General features: G+C 48.8%; 1 protein-coding gene across 1 annotated transcript in view; it reads right to left on the bottom strand.

The window, feature by feature from the left end:
* The window catches only part of LOC133350498 (cadherin-23-like), a 222,572-nt gene that overhangs the window by 152,487 nt on the left and 53,151 nt on the right, over positions 1 to 16,934 (bottom strand). The window contains exons 8-12 of the mRNA XM_061564838.1: positions 16,527 to 16,721; positions 16,023 to 16,151; positions 9,486 to 9,564; positions 8,846 to 8,958; positions 79 to 267 (exon numbers count right to left, since the gene is read on the bottom strand). Coding sequence (XP_061420822.1) covers positions 79 to 267; positions 8,846 to 8,958; positions 9,486 to 9,564; positions 16,023 to 16,151; positions 16,527 to 16,721 — 705 coding nt within the window. The remainder of the gene's footprint in view (positions 1 to 78; positions 268 to 8,845; positions 8,959 to 9,485; positions 9,565 to 16,022; positions 16,152 to 16,526; positions 16,722 to 16,934) is intronic.

Genomic DNA, 16,934 nt, shown 5'->3' with positions numbered 1-16,934 from the left:
ACGGTAGCGGATCCACGAGCGGATCCACAAGCGGATCCGGATATAAAGGTGAACGCCGGGGGCCGTCGTCGCGCACACCTGGTCCTTGTCGACGACTTGGATGAAGAGCGGCATGGCGAAGCCGACTTGAGCCAGCTCGGAGACGGTGAGCGCGTACTCGGAGCGGTTGAATGTCGGGGCGTTGTCGTTCTCGTCCAGGATGGTCACCCCGAACGCGGTCTCCACCAGCGCGTTGCTCAGCGCCCCGTTCCCCAGCATCTCGGTGGCCTTTGATTCAAACAAACAAATATATCAATAATTCGAAATTGCTGAATTTTCCCACTGCGCGAACCAGCACTGGGGTGACACTCATCACAGTTGATGTATCTGAAACCAGCAGTGGAAATTCCACATTGATATGGCAGAAGCTAGTCTGTTCATGACAACTGCTGTTGATGATTTTATTTAATCTACAACGGTGATGATTCCCCTACATTTATGAACGAGACCGCATCACCCTTATATTCCAATTTTCGATCCCTCCACTGGCTCCCAAAATAATTCCAGATCCATTTCAAGATCCTCAATGGACTCGCCTCTGCCTACCTCTCCCCTCCCATCTCACTCCACTCCCCTCCACGCACTCTCCTACCTCTCCCATCTCATCCCACTCCACTCCCCTCCACGCACTCTCCTACCTCTCCCCTCCCATCTCACTCCACTCCCCTCCACGCACTCTCCTACCTCTCCCATCTCATCCCACTCCACTCCCCTCCACGCACTCTCCTACCTCTCCCCTCCCATCTCACTCCACTCCCCTCCACGCACTCTCCTACCTCTCCCATCTCATCCCACTCCACTCCCCTCCACGCACTCTCCTACCTCTCCCATCTCATCCCACTCCACTCCGCTCCACGCACTCTCCTACCTCTCCCCTCCCATCTCACTCCACTCCCCTCCACGCACTCTCCTACCTCTCCCCTCCCATCTCACTCCACTCCCCTCCACGCACTCTCCTACCTCTCCCCTCCCATCTCACTCCACTCCCCTCCACCCACTCTCCTACCTCTCCCCTCCCATCTCACTCCACTCCCCTCCACGCACTCCCCTGCCTCTCCCATCTCACTCTACTCCCCTCCACGCACTCTCTGGTCCAGCAACTAAGGCTCTCATGTGAAGTCCCCAGTCAACCTTCGCTCAGCGGGAGGTCGCTCTTTCTCCTCTGTTTCGTCTAAGGTTTGAAACGCCCGTATTTCTCCAGACACCCATGCTGTCAATTCCATACGCCTGTTCAAGTCCGGGCTCAAGGCGTTCCTCATTTCCTCTGCCTCTGACTGGCTGCCTCTCTATGACATTGATTTTCCCGCTGTGCAGCGTCCTGAGAAGCGGCTGCATCTGGACGCCGTCTTCCACGCTCATCGTTCGTGATGCTGCGTCCCGGCGCTGTTCCATCAGCACCGTCCAGTTAACCATAGCCTAACCGTAATGAAATTAATACAAATTACACGTGGGATTTGAAGCTAAAACCCTCTTTCAAAATAATTTCATCTGGCCGGTTTAATGCAACCGTTACTGTAAGTACTCTATAAACAAAATTATATTATGATTGTAATAATCCTGTCCAGCATTTAGACGAATGATATTTTTCATGAAACAACATTATTAGTGTAGAGGTAAATGCAGTGTGAATCTATATGGCAATAGCTGATGGAACTGGCGCCAAGGCCATTAGGTATGCGTGATAGAGGCCAATGAGCAAACAATTTATTACGTTTTAATCCAACAATACGGGGGAGTGGTTTTGTCTTAGAGCCCAAAAAGGCCACTTCTCAATCTGTGCACTGTGCGGGCGAGAAGTGTGGGTCGCATTTTTGCATTCCCATTTCAGCAAAAACACCGCGGCCGCCGGAGTGCCACGCAGTGTAACCACCGCTCCCCCACGCGGGTCTCGGCAGTGTAACCACCGCTCCCATGCGGGTCTCGGCAGTGTAACCACCGCTCCCCACGCGGTCTCTGCAGTTTTAACCACGTCCCCCACGCGGGTTATCGGCAGTGTAACCACCGCTCCCCCACGCGGGTCTCGGCAGTGTAACCACCGCTCCCCCACGCGGGACTCGGCAGTGTAACCACCGCTCCCCCACGCGGGTCTCGGCAGTGTAACCACCGCTCCCCCACGCGGGTCTCGGCAGTGTAACCACCGCTCCCCCACGCGGGTGCCACGCATGCACAAGAAGCAGCAGCATTGATGTCGACCTTGATTGACTGTCCTATCCCAGGTCTCCCGCGGGATCTCAGTGGTCGCTCACCTGCCTTCAAATGAAACGTGTAAATTAAGGGAATGCTTTTTAATGTACCGAGATGTTTCATTGCAGTCACCCCCCTAAGATTTTAATTATGATCAGATAGGTTTGTGCGGGATCAATCGTCAAAAAAGTGTGGAAGTGTTATCAGGCGCAACGGTCACAGTCCACGTGATTGCGTGTTTGTTCTGTATGTGTCAGTTGACCCTCTGGACACCCTTTTTAAATCCTTTATATTAATACTCTTAGTTCTTTCGGTAAAGTCACGGAGGTAAAAAAATTAAATTTAAATTAAAAAAATAAAACAATAAAAATCACGACGTTTCGGAGGCAACACAAGCTTCCGTCTTCAGGTGAAACCGTCACAGCAAACTATCTGTACCTTATATAGTGGTTAAGGGGGGAGGAGCCAGGAAGGGCAGCGGGGGAGGAGGAGTTGTGAAGTGGTCAATTACTGCTTTTGTTATACTGCTGGGTGGGTAAATGAATTAGATACGATTAAGCCGCTCTTGGTTATGCTGTTTGTGCGCAAGTCACTGTGGGATGAATGGACTCGTGGCTAGGGACGTGTTGCGCAAGTCACTGTGGATGTACATCATAGAAAAGGAGCGGAAATGCCCATGTTTATACCAGTGTTGGCTGACAATAAAGAGTACTGTTACACGTTAGGGATGTTAACACTCGGTGAAGTAAAATAGTGCCTGTCAGATAAGATGGTCCAACAATGTGTAATTAAATCTTTTTTGCATGGTTGATAACATCTTTCCAATGATTACTAAGTTTGTACCCATCATCACGGTTGAAATTATGTCTGTGTTTGTATATCTGAATGGCTTCGTGTACAAACCTTTGATGGTAGCCAGAAGGCTTGCAGAGCACCTTAGTCTCGGAGAAAACAACCTCATGAGAGCCCACCGAGTTGTAGCAATGATCGGCAACGGCGGACGACTCAATTTTGCCGTGTTTCAAATCTGACTTGTGCTCGCGGACACGATCAGAGACATGACGTTTCGTTTCCCCAATGTAACAGTCACCACAGCTGCAACTCAGTTTATAGACTCCAGGGTATTGCAAGTCAGGGATGACATCCTTCACAGATGGAATTAGATCACGGATTTTATGTACTCTGGGCAGTTACACACATTGGCCGATTGTAGTCACTCACTCATGAATGACTACAATCGGCCAATGTGTGTAACTGCCCAGAGTACATAAAATCCGTTACACACATTGGCGGATTGTAGTCACTCATGAGGAATTAGATCACGGATTTTATGTACTCTGGGCAGTTACACACATTGGCCGATTGTAGTCACTCATGAGTGAGTGACTACAATCGGCCAATGTGTGTAACTCATGAGTGAGTGACTACAATCGGCCAATGTGTGTAACTGCCCAGAGTACATAACATCCGTGATCTAATTCCATCTGTGAAGGATGTCATCCCTGACTTGCAATATCCTGGAGTCTATAAACTGAGTTGCAGCTGTGGTGACTGTTACATTGGGGAAACGAAACGTCATGTCTCTGATCGTGTCCGCGAGCACAAGTCAGATTTGAAACACGGCAAAATTGAGTCGTCCGCCGTTGCTGATCATTGCTACAACTCGGTGGGCTATCATGAGGTTGTTTTCTCCGAGACTAAGGTGCTCTGCAAGCCTTCTGGCTACCATCAAAGGTTTGTACACGAAGCCATTCAGATATACAAACACAGACATAATTTCAACCGTGATGATGGGTACAAACTTAGTAATCATTGGAAAGATGTTATCAACCATGCAAAAAAGATTTAATTACACATTGTTGGACCATCTTATCTGACAGGCACTATTTGACTTCACCGAGTGTTAACATCCCTAACGTTTAACAGTACTCTTTATTGTCAGCCAACACTGGTATAAACATGGGCATTTCCGCTCCTTTTCAATTATGTACATCCACAGTTACTTGCGCAACACGTCCCTGACCACGAGTCCATTCATCCCACAGTGACTTGCGCACAAACAGCATAACAAAGAGCGGCTTAATCGTATCTAATTCATTTACCCACCCAGCAGTATAACAAAAGCAGTAATTGACCACTTCACAACTCCTCCTCCCCCGCTGCCCTTCCTGGCTCCTCCGCCCTTAACCACTATATAAGGTACAAATAGTTTGCTGTGACGGTTTCACCTGAAGACGGAAGCTTGTGTTGCCTCCGAAACATCGTGATTTTTATTGTTTTATTTTTTTAATTTTAATTTCATTTTTTTACCTACGAGACTTTACCGAAATAACTCAGAGTATGAATCCTTGCAGTCACGAATGCTTCAAATCTACCTTTATATTAAGTTCACTTGCTTGCGCGCTTACGACCGTGCAAATCTTTAGGTCGTTTTTAACCCACTTCCCGTGATACAATCGAGCTGACATTTTGCACACAGAATCGTTGTGCGTGACAATTTATTTTCGTGAAAAAAAATTCCAAAATTTTACACTTTTTAGGAAAAAATAAATTATATATAATTACCAATTGCTTAATGGTGGCAGGCAATCATCTGACCCATAGGTGGCAGCCATCTCAAGCCAGAGGACGAGAGGACTCTAGCCGCCACGCATATAAAGGATTTATAGTGAAAAACTTAGTTTTTACGGGTTAATTTTTTTAATGCGATGTTCCATCCAGACGGATTATTCAGGATGAATATTTTAATGAAAAAAATATATTCATTCAACGAGCCATGGTCTAGAATGTTGCATCGCAGTTTTTTGTAGCATGGCTATATAGGAGGCTGAACTAAAATTGAAATTCTGTTCTTTGAGACCTCTGTAGATTAAACTGTGTGGGTGAGTGTGGGTCCCGTTATAAAATAAAAGCTCTTAAATAAAAAAATAACAATAATCGAGACATTTTGGATTCCTCATGACTGCAAGTGCTTGTTATGATTTTAATTATCCTGTGTAATGGTGTGAATCAATCCCCTTTGTACGGCCTGTGACAAGTCCATCTCGTAGATACCACACCTCGAGCTCATTGCATTCCAAATCAGAGCCATTAAGAGCTGTCAAACGCTTCTTCCTCGCCGCCCGTGAGCTTCTTCCTCACCGCCCGTGAGCTTCGTCCGCTCCTCACCGAGAGCTTCGTCCGCTCCTCACCGAGAGCTTCATCTGCTCCTCACCGAGAGCTTCATCTGCTCCTCACCGAGAGCTTCGTCCCCTCCTCACCGAGAGCTTCATCTGCTCCTCACCGAGAGCTTCGTCCCCTCCTCACCGAGAGCTTCATCTGCTCCTCACCGAGAGCTTCATCTGCTCCTCACCGAGAGCTTCATCTGCTCCTCACCGAGAGCTTCGTCTGCTCCTCACCGAGAGCTTCGTCTGCTCCTCACCGAGAGCTTCGTCCCCTCCTCACCGAGAGCTTCGTCCGCTCCTCACCGAGAGCTTCGTCCGCTCCTCACCGAGAGCTTCATCTGCTCCTCACCGAGAGCTTCATCTGCTCCTCACCGAGAGCTTCGTCCCCTCCTCACCGAGAGCTTCGTCCGCTCCTCACCGAGAGCTTCATCTGCTCCTCACCGAGAGCTTCGTCCCCTCCTCACCGAGAGCTTCATCTGCTCCTCACCGAGAGCTTCGTCCCCTCCTCACCGAGAGCTTCGTCTGCTCCTCACCGAGAGCTTCGTCTGCTCCTCACCGAGAGCTTCGTCCGCTCCTCACCGAGAGCTTCGTCTGCTCCTCACCGAGAGCTTCATCTGCTCCTCACCGAGAGCTTCGTCCGCTCCTCACCGAGAGCTTCGTCTGCTCCTCCCTGAGAGCTTCGTCCCCTCCTCACCGAGAGCTTCATCTGCTCCTCACCGAGAGCTTCGTCCGCTCCTCACCGAGAGCTTCGTCTGCTCCTCACCGAGAGCTTCGTCCCCTCCTCACCGAGAGCTTCATCTGCTCCTCACCGAGAGCTTCGTCTGCTCCTCACCGAGAGCTTCGTCTGCTCCTCACCGAGAGCTTCGTCTGCTCCTCACCGAGAGCTTCATCTGCTCCTCACCGAGAGCTTCGTCTGCTCCTCACCGAGAGCTTCGTCTGCTCCTCACCGAGAGCTTCGTCTGCTCCTCACCGAGAGCTTCGTCTGCTCCTCACCGAGAGCTTCATCTGCTCCTCACCGAGAGCTTCATCTGCTCCTCACCGAGAGCTTCATCTGCTCCTCACCGAGAGCTTCGTCTGCTCCTCACCGAGAGCTTCGTCCGCTCCTCACTGAGAGCTTCGTCCGCTCCTCACCGAGAGCTTCGTCCGCTCCTCACCGAGAGCTTCGTCCCCTCCTCACCGAGAGCTTCATCTGCTCCTCACCGAGAGCTTCATCTGCTCCTCACCGAGAGCTTCGTCTGCTCCTCATCGAGAGCTTCATCTGCTCCTCACCGAGAGCTTCGTCTGCTCCTCACCGAGAGCTTCATCTGCTCCTCACCGAGAGCTTCGTCTGCTCCTCACCGAGAGCTTCGTCCGCTCCTCACCGAGAGCTTCGTCTGCTCCTCACCGAGAGCTTCGTCCGCTCCTCACCGAGAGCTTCGTCTGCTCCTCACTGAGAGCTTCGTCTGCTCCTCACCGAGAGCTTCGTCTGCTCCTCACTGAGAGCTTCGTCTGCTCCTCACTGAGAGCTTCATCTGCTCCTCACCGAGAGCTTCATCTGCTCCTCACCGAGAGCTTCATCTGCTCCTCACCGAGAGCTTCATCTGCTCCTCACTGAGAGCTTCGTCTGCTCCTCACCGAGAGCTTCGTCTGCTCCTCACCGAGAGCTTCGTCCGCTCCTCACTGAGAGCTTTGTCTGCTCCTCACCGAGAGCTTCGTCTGCTCCTCACTGAGAGCTTCGTCTGCTCCTCACTGAGAGCTTCGTCTGCTCCTCACCGAGAGCTTCATCTGCTCCTCACCGAGAGCTTCGTCTGCTCCTCACCGAGAGCTTCGTCTGCTCCTCACCGAGAGCTTCGTCTGCTCCTCACCGAGAGCTTCATCTGCTCCTCACCGAGAGCTTCGTCCGCTCCTCACCAAGAGCTTCATCTGCTCCTCACCGAGAGCTTCGTCTGCTCCTCACCGAGAGCTTCATCTGCTCCTCACCGAGAGCTTCGTCTGCTCCTCACTGAGAGCTTCATCTGCTCCTCACCGAGAGCTTCGTCTGCTCCTCACCGAGAGCTTCATCTGCTCCTCACCGAGAGCTTCGTCCGCTCTTCAGGGAGAGCTTCATCTGCTCCTCACCGAGAGCTTCGTCTGCTCCTCACTGAGAGCTTCGTCCGCTCCTCACCGAGAGCTCTGTCTGCTCCTCACTCCGCCCCTCAGGGAGAGCTCCGTCCGCTCCTCACTGCCCACGTGCGCTGGTTGCCACTTGCGAGAAAGGCGGCTTCAGTCCAGGCGCCAAACCGGCCATAGCATCGAGAGCATTGGCTACCGCACAACGTACCCCGTATTTATGAAACTTACGCGTATTTACTCCCAGAGGTAAATGTTGATTAAAGCTTGTTTGTGAACCTTCGCTCTGCCTTGAGTTTGCTTATGTCCACGTTTGTTTACGAGCCCAATAGATCACACTACCTAACAGTGCCCAATTGTAATGTGTGCCGTATGAACGATGCGTTACAGTTTAGTTGTATATAGCGTCTCAATGCTGCTGCTGCTGCTCAAGAGAGATGCTGCTGTTCCACGTTAATATAGTGCAGAGTGATCGTGATCACGCCGAGTGTGATTGTAGTTCCTGAGTGCGCTCTTCACTGCGCAGAAGCTTTCACTTTCGTTGTTTATAACTTCAGCAGCAACGCCGAGTATCCAGCTACCAACCCAATCACTTCCATTGTGCAGCATTGTCGCAGCGGCATACACATCTTACAAACAGCCAAACATTCATATTGCCCATCACTTAATCTAGGCCAACATTGCACTTAAGGAGCCCATTGACATAAAACACAGTTTGCCGCCACCCTAAAGCAGCAGGTTACTTCTAATCACGCCGATGCTATCAATGACGTCCCCTGTGTTTTCCAACATTAAATGCATCTTTTGGTTTGGTGCCGCTGCGTTGGCAGTGGTGCACAAGCACAAACAACAACAAAAACTGAATGTGTTCGTCAGTAACACTGTGGTCACAAAAGAAGAATATATTTAAACTATTTTTTTAATTTACCAGGCAAAGCCCACTGAGGGAAAGACCTTTTTTTCAGAAGCGACCTGGCTATCACAAATGATAGCTCAATGCAATGGCTTATCACATGGCAATTTAGACCAGCTAAATACTCTAGACGCATGTTGATTATAAATATGGGAAAAACCATGGAGAGAGAGTCACCGCAAACTCAAACTATGAAGCCGTCAGGGTTGAGGATCGAACCCACAACCTCTTTCATACCAGGCGAGGGAGTTAACATCTCGCCGATGGTGACGTCACATCTATCACGTGGTTGTGCACTTACACAGGCAGAACATGCCTTTTGTCTGCGTGCGATCAAGACGCCAGCACATGTTACCACTGTGAGGATGCCACCCTGATTGGTTACGACTCCTGCAAGACATTATCAGGCAAGCCAGGAAGCGGAAGGGCTTGCGGTAAAGCTGGACTCCGCTCTCACCCGGACTCGCAGCGTGAACCCAGCGGTAAATGCCACGTTCTCCCTGTCCAGGGCTCCGTTCACACTCAGCAGCCCACTCAGAGCGTCCAGGTAGAAAATATCATTTGTGTTGCCTGGGATGTGGGGGGGAAACGTACACAGACAAGCAATTACTGGTAAGGAAAGATTTCACCAAAAGAAGATGCTTCTCCAACCGTAGGAAATTTCACCTGTCATTTCGACAGCCAATTCCGAGGCCTTTCATTCCTGCCAGTACCACACGCCATGTTTAGATATTTAGCCTAAATCCCACCCGTCATCCAGACAAGCGCACATCACTTGTTTAACATCATAATATGTTTTCCTGGGCTCATGTCTCCAAGGATATATGGGATGCATGATACGCTGTAACACTGTCCTCTATGGCAGAATTGTGGTGTGGGAATTGCACACCACAAAGGAAAGCCCCCCGTTCAGCCATTGACTGGGACTCGAAGAGAGATTAAATAATTATTCATTTTCTTAAGCTTTTCATTTGCACACCACTCGATCGTGGTATTATTGAGAGATTAATTCCGTCACTTTAATCAGTTCCATGGGAAGGCAAGCACATGCCTCTTTCAGCGAGGCCGTCACACTACTGGGGGCATCTTCGCCCTACCTGACACGATCGAGTAGCTGACGTTCCGCGGATTTCCCCGGTCCCCATCCTTGGCTTGGAGAGTCTGAACAGATGTTCCCTGCATGCGAAAATTAGAAGGACAACCGAGTATAATGGTACAATAAACAAAAAAGCTTTACAGCATCTGACATTAATTATTTTTCTGCCCCCCCCCCCCCCCCCCCCGTGGTTGAAGGCTTTAGAGGCAACCACTGAAAATATGTTTAAGGCTACCGCTTGAATGCAAATCACTACTGTTTGAAATAAATATAAATAACTCACACATTTTAAACAGGTATGGAAGGTGGCTGAGTGGTTCATGGGTCAAAGAACTCGGCATGCACTGCTGAGATCCTGGATTAGAATTTGGGTTGCAGCTGCGTGTGTGATTAAACGAGGTTTTCGTGAGCTGATGGTCTCAGCCTGGTCACCAATGAATGCACAGGACAATAATTGAATTGAACACGTGTTTTTGTCTCACCTTATCTAACTAACTTATAGGTCTGAGAATTAAAAATAATTTATGAATGTCAGTTTTACTGCCACACGATGAACAAATTATCCACAGCAGGGAGTGTGGGGAGCGAGCAGTGCCCTCTTGTGTGGAGTCAGAGGTCACTAAAATATGCTTTTTTGTTATTCAATCACCCTGTAACATCATGTTCTCTGAATTGCTCGATGCACTTTCCAACCCCTGTATTTTAAATGCTAGATGTGTGAGACCAGATCTGTGTAACTTTATTGACAACGGACAAGCTTTGGGCGCGTTTTACTTTCCGTAGAGTCTTATAATCCGGTTGATAAGGAAACACTAACCCGCGGGCTTTTCTCCAACGCACGGGGAGATGCACTGCTCTCTGAGTGTTCCAACGGGAACTGTTTGTCATGACATGATGCTGATAGCAATACTGTCAGTCCATCGCTGGATGAAGGCCTCCCCATAGCGCTGCCAAAATTTTTATTTCGTTGACAGAAGAAAAATGGAGGGGATAAAAAAGCAAGATTTCCAGACAGAGGCGACACAGAGCTGCATCGTGATCGTGCGGGAGTGTCGGAGCTCTGTCCGGATGATTGAAATAACAAAACAAGGCCTGTCGCTGTGGCCTCCCACCATGGCGTCAGGGGCAGGCAGCATCCATGCCGGCCGCCCTCCTCCCGAGCCAGCAGCGCACTCTCCAGCTGACAAAACCCACTGCTCACATTTCCAAAATGGATTGTTTTTATTATTTCACCGTGAGCTTGGTTGGGTCTGCGGACAGAGGGGAGCGTGAAAAAAGCAAGGTGGGAGAGTTCCTCTTGCTCAAGTTATTTTTTTTTACCTCAAGCAGTGGGACGTCATTGTATTGTAACACTCGCAAAAAAAAAAAATTTGTCAATGGCCACAAGATGAAATGGTGTTCTTATGTGGTCTCGGTTAATTGCAATATATCCTTTGTTCTGTGTGTGTTTCTGCTTCTGTTGTTCGGCTGTAATTGAGCCCCCTCGTGTGCGACGGGACGAGCCTTTCATGAGGCTGATCTCTTGGAGCCCGAGCGCCTTCTGCCAAACGACAAAAAATCCTTAAAGCTCCCCCGCCACGGAAAATATTCATAGATAAATATAATAAATTACCGTACTTAATTACGTAATGAAATGTATGCAGTGCATATTAGAGTGTGTGTAGATAAGTTGAGGGGACACAAACGAGCCAAAAGACATCAAAGCGAAATTGAAAACGCGTTAGCTGATTTTAATATGGCCACGTAAAAAGAAAGTTGAGAAACTTTATTTAAAAAAGCGCAATGCCTTCAACGTAGAGTGGGGAAAATAGGCCTTTCCGAATCCTCATTTAAACAATCAACTATTTTGGGCACGCAAACCGAGCGAGGTAATCTCTGCGTTGCTTTGCCAGATGGCGTAAAAAATAGCACGATCCGGTCATTCTCTCACTCTTGTGGGTTTGACTGCAGACTATCTCTAATTTCCACGTTCGCGATGTGGCAGAGGCGCCAATAACGTTACCCCCCCCCCCCTCCCCATAATTCTACAATTCCTCGTCCTGACGCTTGCCCTGAAAGCCACTCCATATCTCTATGGCTGTACTTCCACTGTCATTTACACGTGTTTTTTCCAATTATTGTTTATCTAGGTCTAAAGTGGGTAAAGAAACGTAATAATAAAATAAAAATATTCCAGAAAATCACAGAATCCAATTATATGTGGTTTGTATATATGTTTGTTGAAACTTCTTTCGTACCGCATGGAACCAACCGTGCTAATTGAAGGTACGGGGGAGGTGCATCGATATGCAACTGGATCTCAAGACGCGGTACAGAAACAGTGGGCATACTTATTTTGTACGTAAAGAGAGAGAAACCGAGAAACCCGAGGAAGAAAGTGACGGCTATTATAATACAATAGACAGGAAGGACAAGAAACAAAGGGCTTGCATAATGCGCATGCATAATATACGTTGACTCAATAATTCCCCCCCCCACTTTGCACAAGACCGCAGAAGTGTGGTCACCACATCTATGCCTCTATATAAGGAACGAAACAGGTGGACTTCTACACAAGTCTGGCTGTCGCCTGATGAAGCTAGTTGTAATTACTGGCGAAACGTCGTACTCAGATTGTAAACGTTGTGGTTTGGTGCTGTACTAGTGACGAATTGGCCACGTTCTGTTAACGTGACAACCTGTACTAGTTGGCCGTGTCGGGTGGCGGCGGGTTTAACGACACATTTATATATGAAGCGATCTAACCAAAAAAAACCCCTCTATTATGGATGATATTGGTCGCAAAAGCCTGCTACGTGTTAAACTGGGAAGATGGAGGTCTTCAGCTTGGAGCTGAACCAGGGCAGGGAGGTGACAGCACAGACGGCTGGGGGAAAGGCGTCTCAGACAATGTGGGGACGCACAGGCGAATGAGCGATCTCCCACTGAGGTTTAATTTTTTTTTCCCAATGGATTGTGACCTCATCATAAAGTGTTTCAATTAACGATGTTAAACGTAGCTGACTGTACTTAGAAGAACAAAATGCTCATCATATGTATTACAATATTACCATATAAAGGCACCAGGTCCAATCGATACTCTGGAACTTGTTGAACCATCCGAGTGCACTGCTTTGTTATATACTCCTGCAGATAAATGTGCTGAAACGTGCTATTAGCACAGGGATATATATATATATGATGGATCTTGTCAAGACTGATCTAAAAGGTTCAACTCAAACGCTTCTCATGCCAGAGCACTGCGCGATTGTCTATCTAACCTTTCTTCTCGACTGTCCCAGCGCTCCGCTATCTGTCAAGTCTTGTGGGAAGCTACGCACACAAGACCAAAATACCTCCTCACCGTACACAATGAGACACAAGCTGGTAAGCCCGTTGATTAAGGGAGCCTCCGGTTTGTTGGGGAATTTCGACCGCACGGAGACACGCGCGCACACACGGCAGGGGTGCGCTCGTATGTTGAACTTCTTTTGCACCGTACATAGCCAACCACGCTCATAGGAGGCATTTGGCGTGCGAGCGAGCGCACACTTGAGCGTACGTGCTGCTGTACTGGATGACAAGCGAAGAGACTGTTTAAACTCATTGCCAGCCTTGCCCAAAAACCACACGCATCTGGGCATTGGCATTGGTAAGCCGCGCAGTAAGTCACAAATCGATTGACTTAAAGGGGCTCGAGTTTTTAGTGAATGCACATGAAGTGTCGCCGCAGAGAACCTGACCAGGTGGCTGAGTGGTAGAGCGAGCGGCTCTCAATCGGAAGCGTGCCATTTATAATTCTGATTTGGGGGTTCACTCAGCCCATCATCCCTTCGGGGTCGTTAAAATTAGTATCACTTCGCGGGGAAATCAAACTGACCCCTGTGTAACAGATGATCCAGTTTCACGGCAATTTTACAAGGAATGAGGTGGACAAGGCAAACAGAGCGAGGCACAGGAACGAAAAGGTTGAGGGAAGAAGGGCAGGAGAAGGAGGGGATTAGAGACAAGGAGGGAGGGAGGGATGGATTGCTGCATGGTGAGTTGAGTGGGCGACCCTATTAGAGACCTGCGTATGTGCATCTGTGCATTGTGTGTGCATCTGTGCATTGTGTGTACATCTGTGCAGTGTGCGTGCATCTGTGCGGCGGTGTGCATTTGTGCAGTGTGCATGCATCTGTGCGGCAGTGTGCATCTGTGCGGCGGTGTGCATGCTTGCGTGTGCGAGCGTATTAACAGCCACATGGGTGAAGGTCTAAATGCGTGAGTGACGGCATTTCTGCTCAAGCGCCACTGAGCAATTTCCATATAAATGGTGTGGGCCTGCTTACGGGAAGAGTGAGGCTGTGCCGCTCTGATTTCTCTCTGTCTTAACACTAAGGAAGTTAATTCTAGATTTGAAGCTTTCGTGACTGCAAGGATTCATATTCTTAGGTTTTTTCGGTAAAGTCACGTAGGTAAAACATCAAAATTAATAAAAATAAAATAAAATAAAGATCACGACGTTTCGGAGGCAACACATTGCTACAACTCGGTGGGCTCTCATGAAATTGTCTTTTCCGAGACCAAGGTTCTCTGCAAACCTCCTGGCTACCATCAAAGGTTTGTACACGAAGCCATACAAATATACAAACACAGACATAATTTCAACCGTGATGATGGGTACAAACTTAGTAATCATTGGAAAGATGTTATTAACCACGCAAAAAATACTTAATTACACTTTTTTGACCATCTTATCTGACAGGCACTAGTTTACTTTACTTTACCGAGTGTTAACATCCCCAGTGTTTAACAGTAATCCCTTCATTGTTCAGCCAGCATTGGTATAAACATGCGCATTTTCTTTCCTTTTCTATCATGTGTATCAGGCCTCCCCCTCCCCCCTCTCTGTCCAATGCGTTGGCGTGTGCAGCAGTTTGTCGCTTGCGCACAATCGCTTCCACGCCGTCGCCCACCCTTTTGGCCCCGCCCCCCTCCCTCCCGATACGTTCCATTCATTGGCTACCACATTCTGATGAGCTCCCCCCCCCCTCTCCTCCCCCCTCAACTCGCTTTTAAGGGATTACATTTTGAATCATTGCCTCACTTGATGCAGCTAATCTGGCTGTGACGGTCCCACCTGATGACGGAGACTTGTGTTGCCTCCGAAACGTCGTGATCTTTATTTTATTTTTATTAATTTTGATGTTTTACCTACGTGACTTTACCGAAAAAACCTAAGAATACTAAGGGAGTTTTACCGATACGCATGTTTTGCTTGTTTAACACAATTTTAACCGGGGTTAGAATTCATTATTGAGCCGTGGCTTTTGAAGCGAAATTGATCCTCGCGCTCATGCCGCATTGTATTACACCGGTGCGATGTTATTTTTGATTATGCGGGTGGGGGGGGTTGCTAACTTCTGTCCCCTGTTGGTAAATCTCCTCACAGTTCTGGGCGATGCCAGAGGCATGAGGAGAAGGCTCCAGGGCCCCCGCGGCTCCTGCACACTGTCCTCCTGCTGCTGCTGCTGCTCAATGCTACCTCCTCCGATGGAGGAGCCCAATTTTTAAAGGAAAAAAATTAGATATCAGAGGCAGCCGAGTGGCTCGCCAGGTCAGAGCGCTGAGCTATCACCATCTGGGATTGAATCTTTGTTTCAGCCACCCGTGATTAAACCACGTTCTAAAGTGTGGTGAGTTGACCTTCACTTTACACTTAAGAGGGGCCTTTAAGTGTTCATCATGTTCTGAAAACTTTGTTCCAATCGCCATTCGAATTCACTCATTACAACTTATAGTATATGCCTAATGGTGACCTAACTTCGCATTTTAGGCCTTGAGGCCTGTCTTCAATCACTGATATTTATAAAAAAAATAATATCACTCGCGTGGTGCAGTTTGCAGGAGATGCATGCGTGGCAGGGAAACGTGAATAGATGGTAGAAGACAACAAGCCAGAGTGAGGGTTGTCTGTTTGCTGTTCTCCACAACTGTGTGAGGGCACATTGACAGACAGCTTTAAAATAAATACAGTGTAAAAGCAAAGTTACATTTTTTACTTAAATATTTCTAAGTATTAATGTCATTGTTTAAATTATAGTATATTTAGGGACGAATGTAATCTTGTAGCTCAGTGTAGGTACAAGACTGTAAGTATGTTAGCTCACCTCCCCCCCCCCCCACTCCAAATGTCAACCCGGCTCCCTCGATCTCGCTACCTGCCCATACGTGGGGTTAACGGCAGGTTCAATTAACCGCTAATGTGCTCATACCATAAGCGGTTTAAATGGAGGTGACGCCGAAGAGTCCAGATGGCTATTGATCTTGGGGATCGATGCCATTTTCGGCGCTAATTATGAATGAATTACAGGTTAATTAAAAACATGGTGCATTGTTATCACCCTTGGCCACTGAGGACCAATTTCACGCTTTAGAGTTCCACGGGAAACAGACTGCATTGCCACGGGGGACCCTGCAACCGCGAGGGAGCAAATAAAATGTAAATTGTTTTTCTTTTTGTTGCCGGGGAAAATACATTGCGCGAGTGTGCAGACGGCTGCGCCGGGGGGCTCACCAGCGGCACGTTCTCTGTCACGCTGGTGCTGTAGGGGAGGCCCAGGAAATAAGGGTCTGTGTCCTGAACGTCGAGCACTGTGACCAGGAGGTTGGTGATGGTGGACAGGGGCCTCCGCTGGTCCTGGTCCTGTAGAAGCACGGACACGAGCACGCACACAATGTACACACGCGTGCGTATGAAATTGTGCACAAGCATAAGGAAACAAAGGCAGTCAACGCCATCGAGTTAAGCTGTGAACGCTGTATGATTATTATGGCTAAATGCCTTTGGGAAAATCTTCACTCTGTTTGACGTCATCATTTTAATAATCTAGAATTTGTAACATGGGTTTGCTCACTCTCAGAGAGATAGAGAGAGAACTTCTCCCTTGTGGGAAATCACAGACGAGCATAGAGGCAGCCGGAACTGACGCCAACAATTGCCCAAGGTCTGTGGCCCTACTTTGGGAAGTTTGGCCAACACGAGGTTCCACCATTGACATCGAGAGCCGAGCACCCGCACCGTGGCGTTGATGCGCAGTTGGTGAACCTCCGCCGTCTCGTAGTCGAGCGAGCGCACGAGCGTGATGAAACCTCGTGCGCTGTCCAACCGGAAGAGGTCGGACGACGGCTGGAAGAAGAAGAGGACGGAGCCGCCCATGCCCTGATCGGGGTCGGTGGCGCGGACCGTGAACACTGTCTTGCCCACAGCCGTGTCCTGCGGCCACAGAGCAAAGCGAGTGGTGAGAGTGGAGCGCACGCAACGCTGGCCAGACGGGGCCACGCGTGTGTCGGGCTGCTGGCGAAGGCGGGTAGCGGGAGGGCCTGATGTCTCACTTGTTTTACCCGGGTTGTTAAATTCCAGGTGGTGATACATCACTAGTGGACACGCAATAGTGAAATATATACTGGATTTAGTGTGCCGGGTGTG

This window comes from Lethenteron reissneri, chromosome 34, assembly GCF_015708825.2.
Source record: "Lethenteron reissneri isolate LAM-NWPU_2019-01 chromosome 34, ASM1570882v1, whole genome shotgun sequence".
Classification (NCBI taxonomy): Eukaryota; Metazoa; Chordata; class Hyperoartia; order Petromyzontiformes; family Petromyzontidae; genus Lethenteron; species Lethenteron reissneri.
Note: the sequence above shows the minus strand (reverse complement) of the source record. Positions and strands in the feature narration are given on the sequence as shown.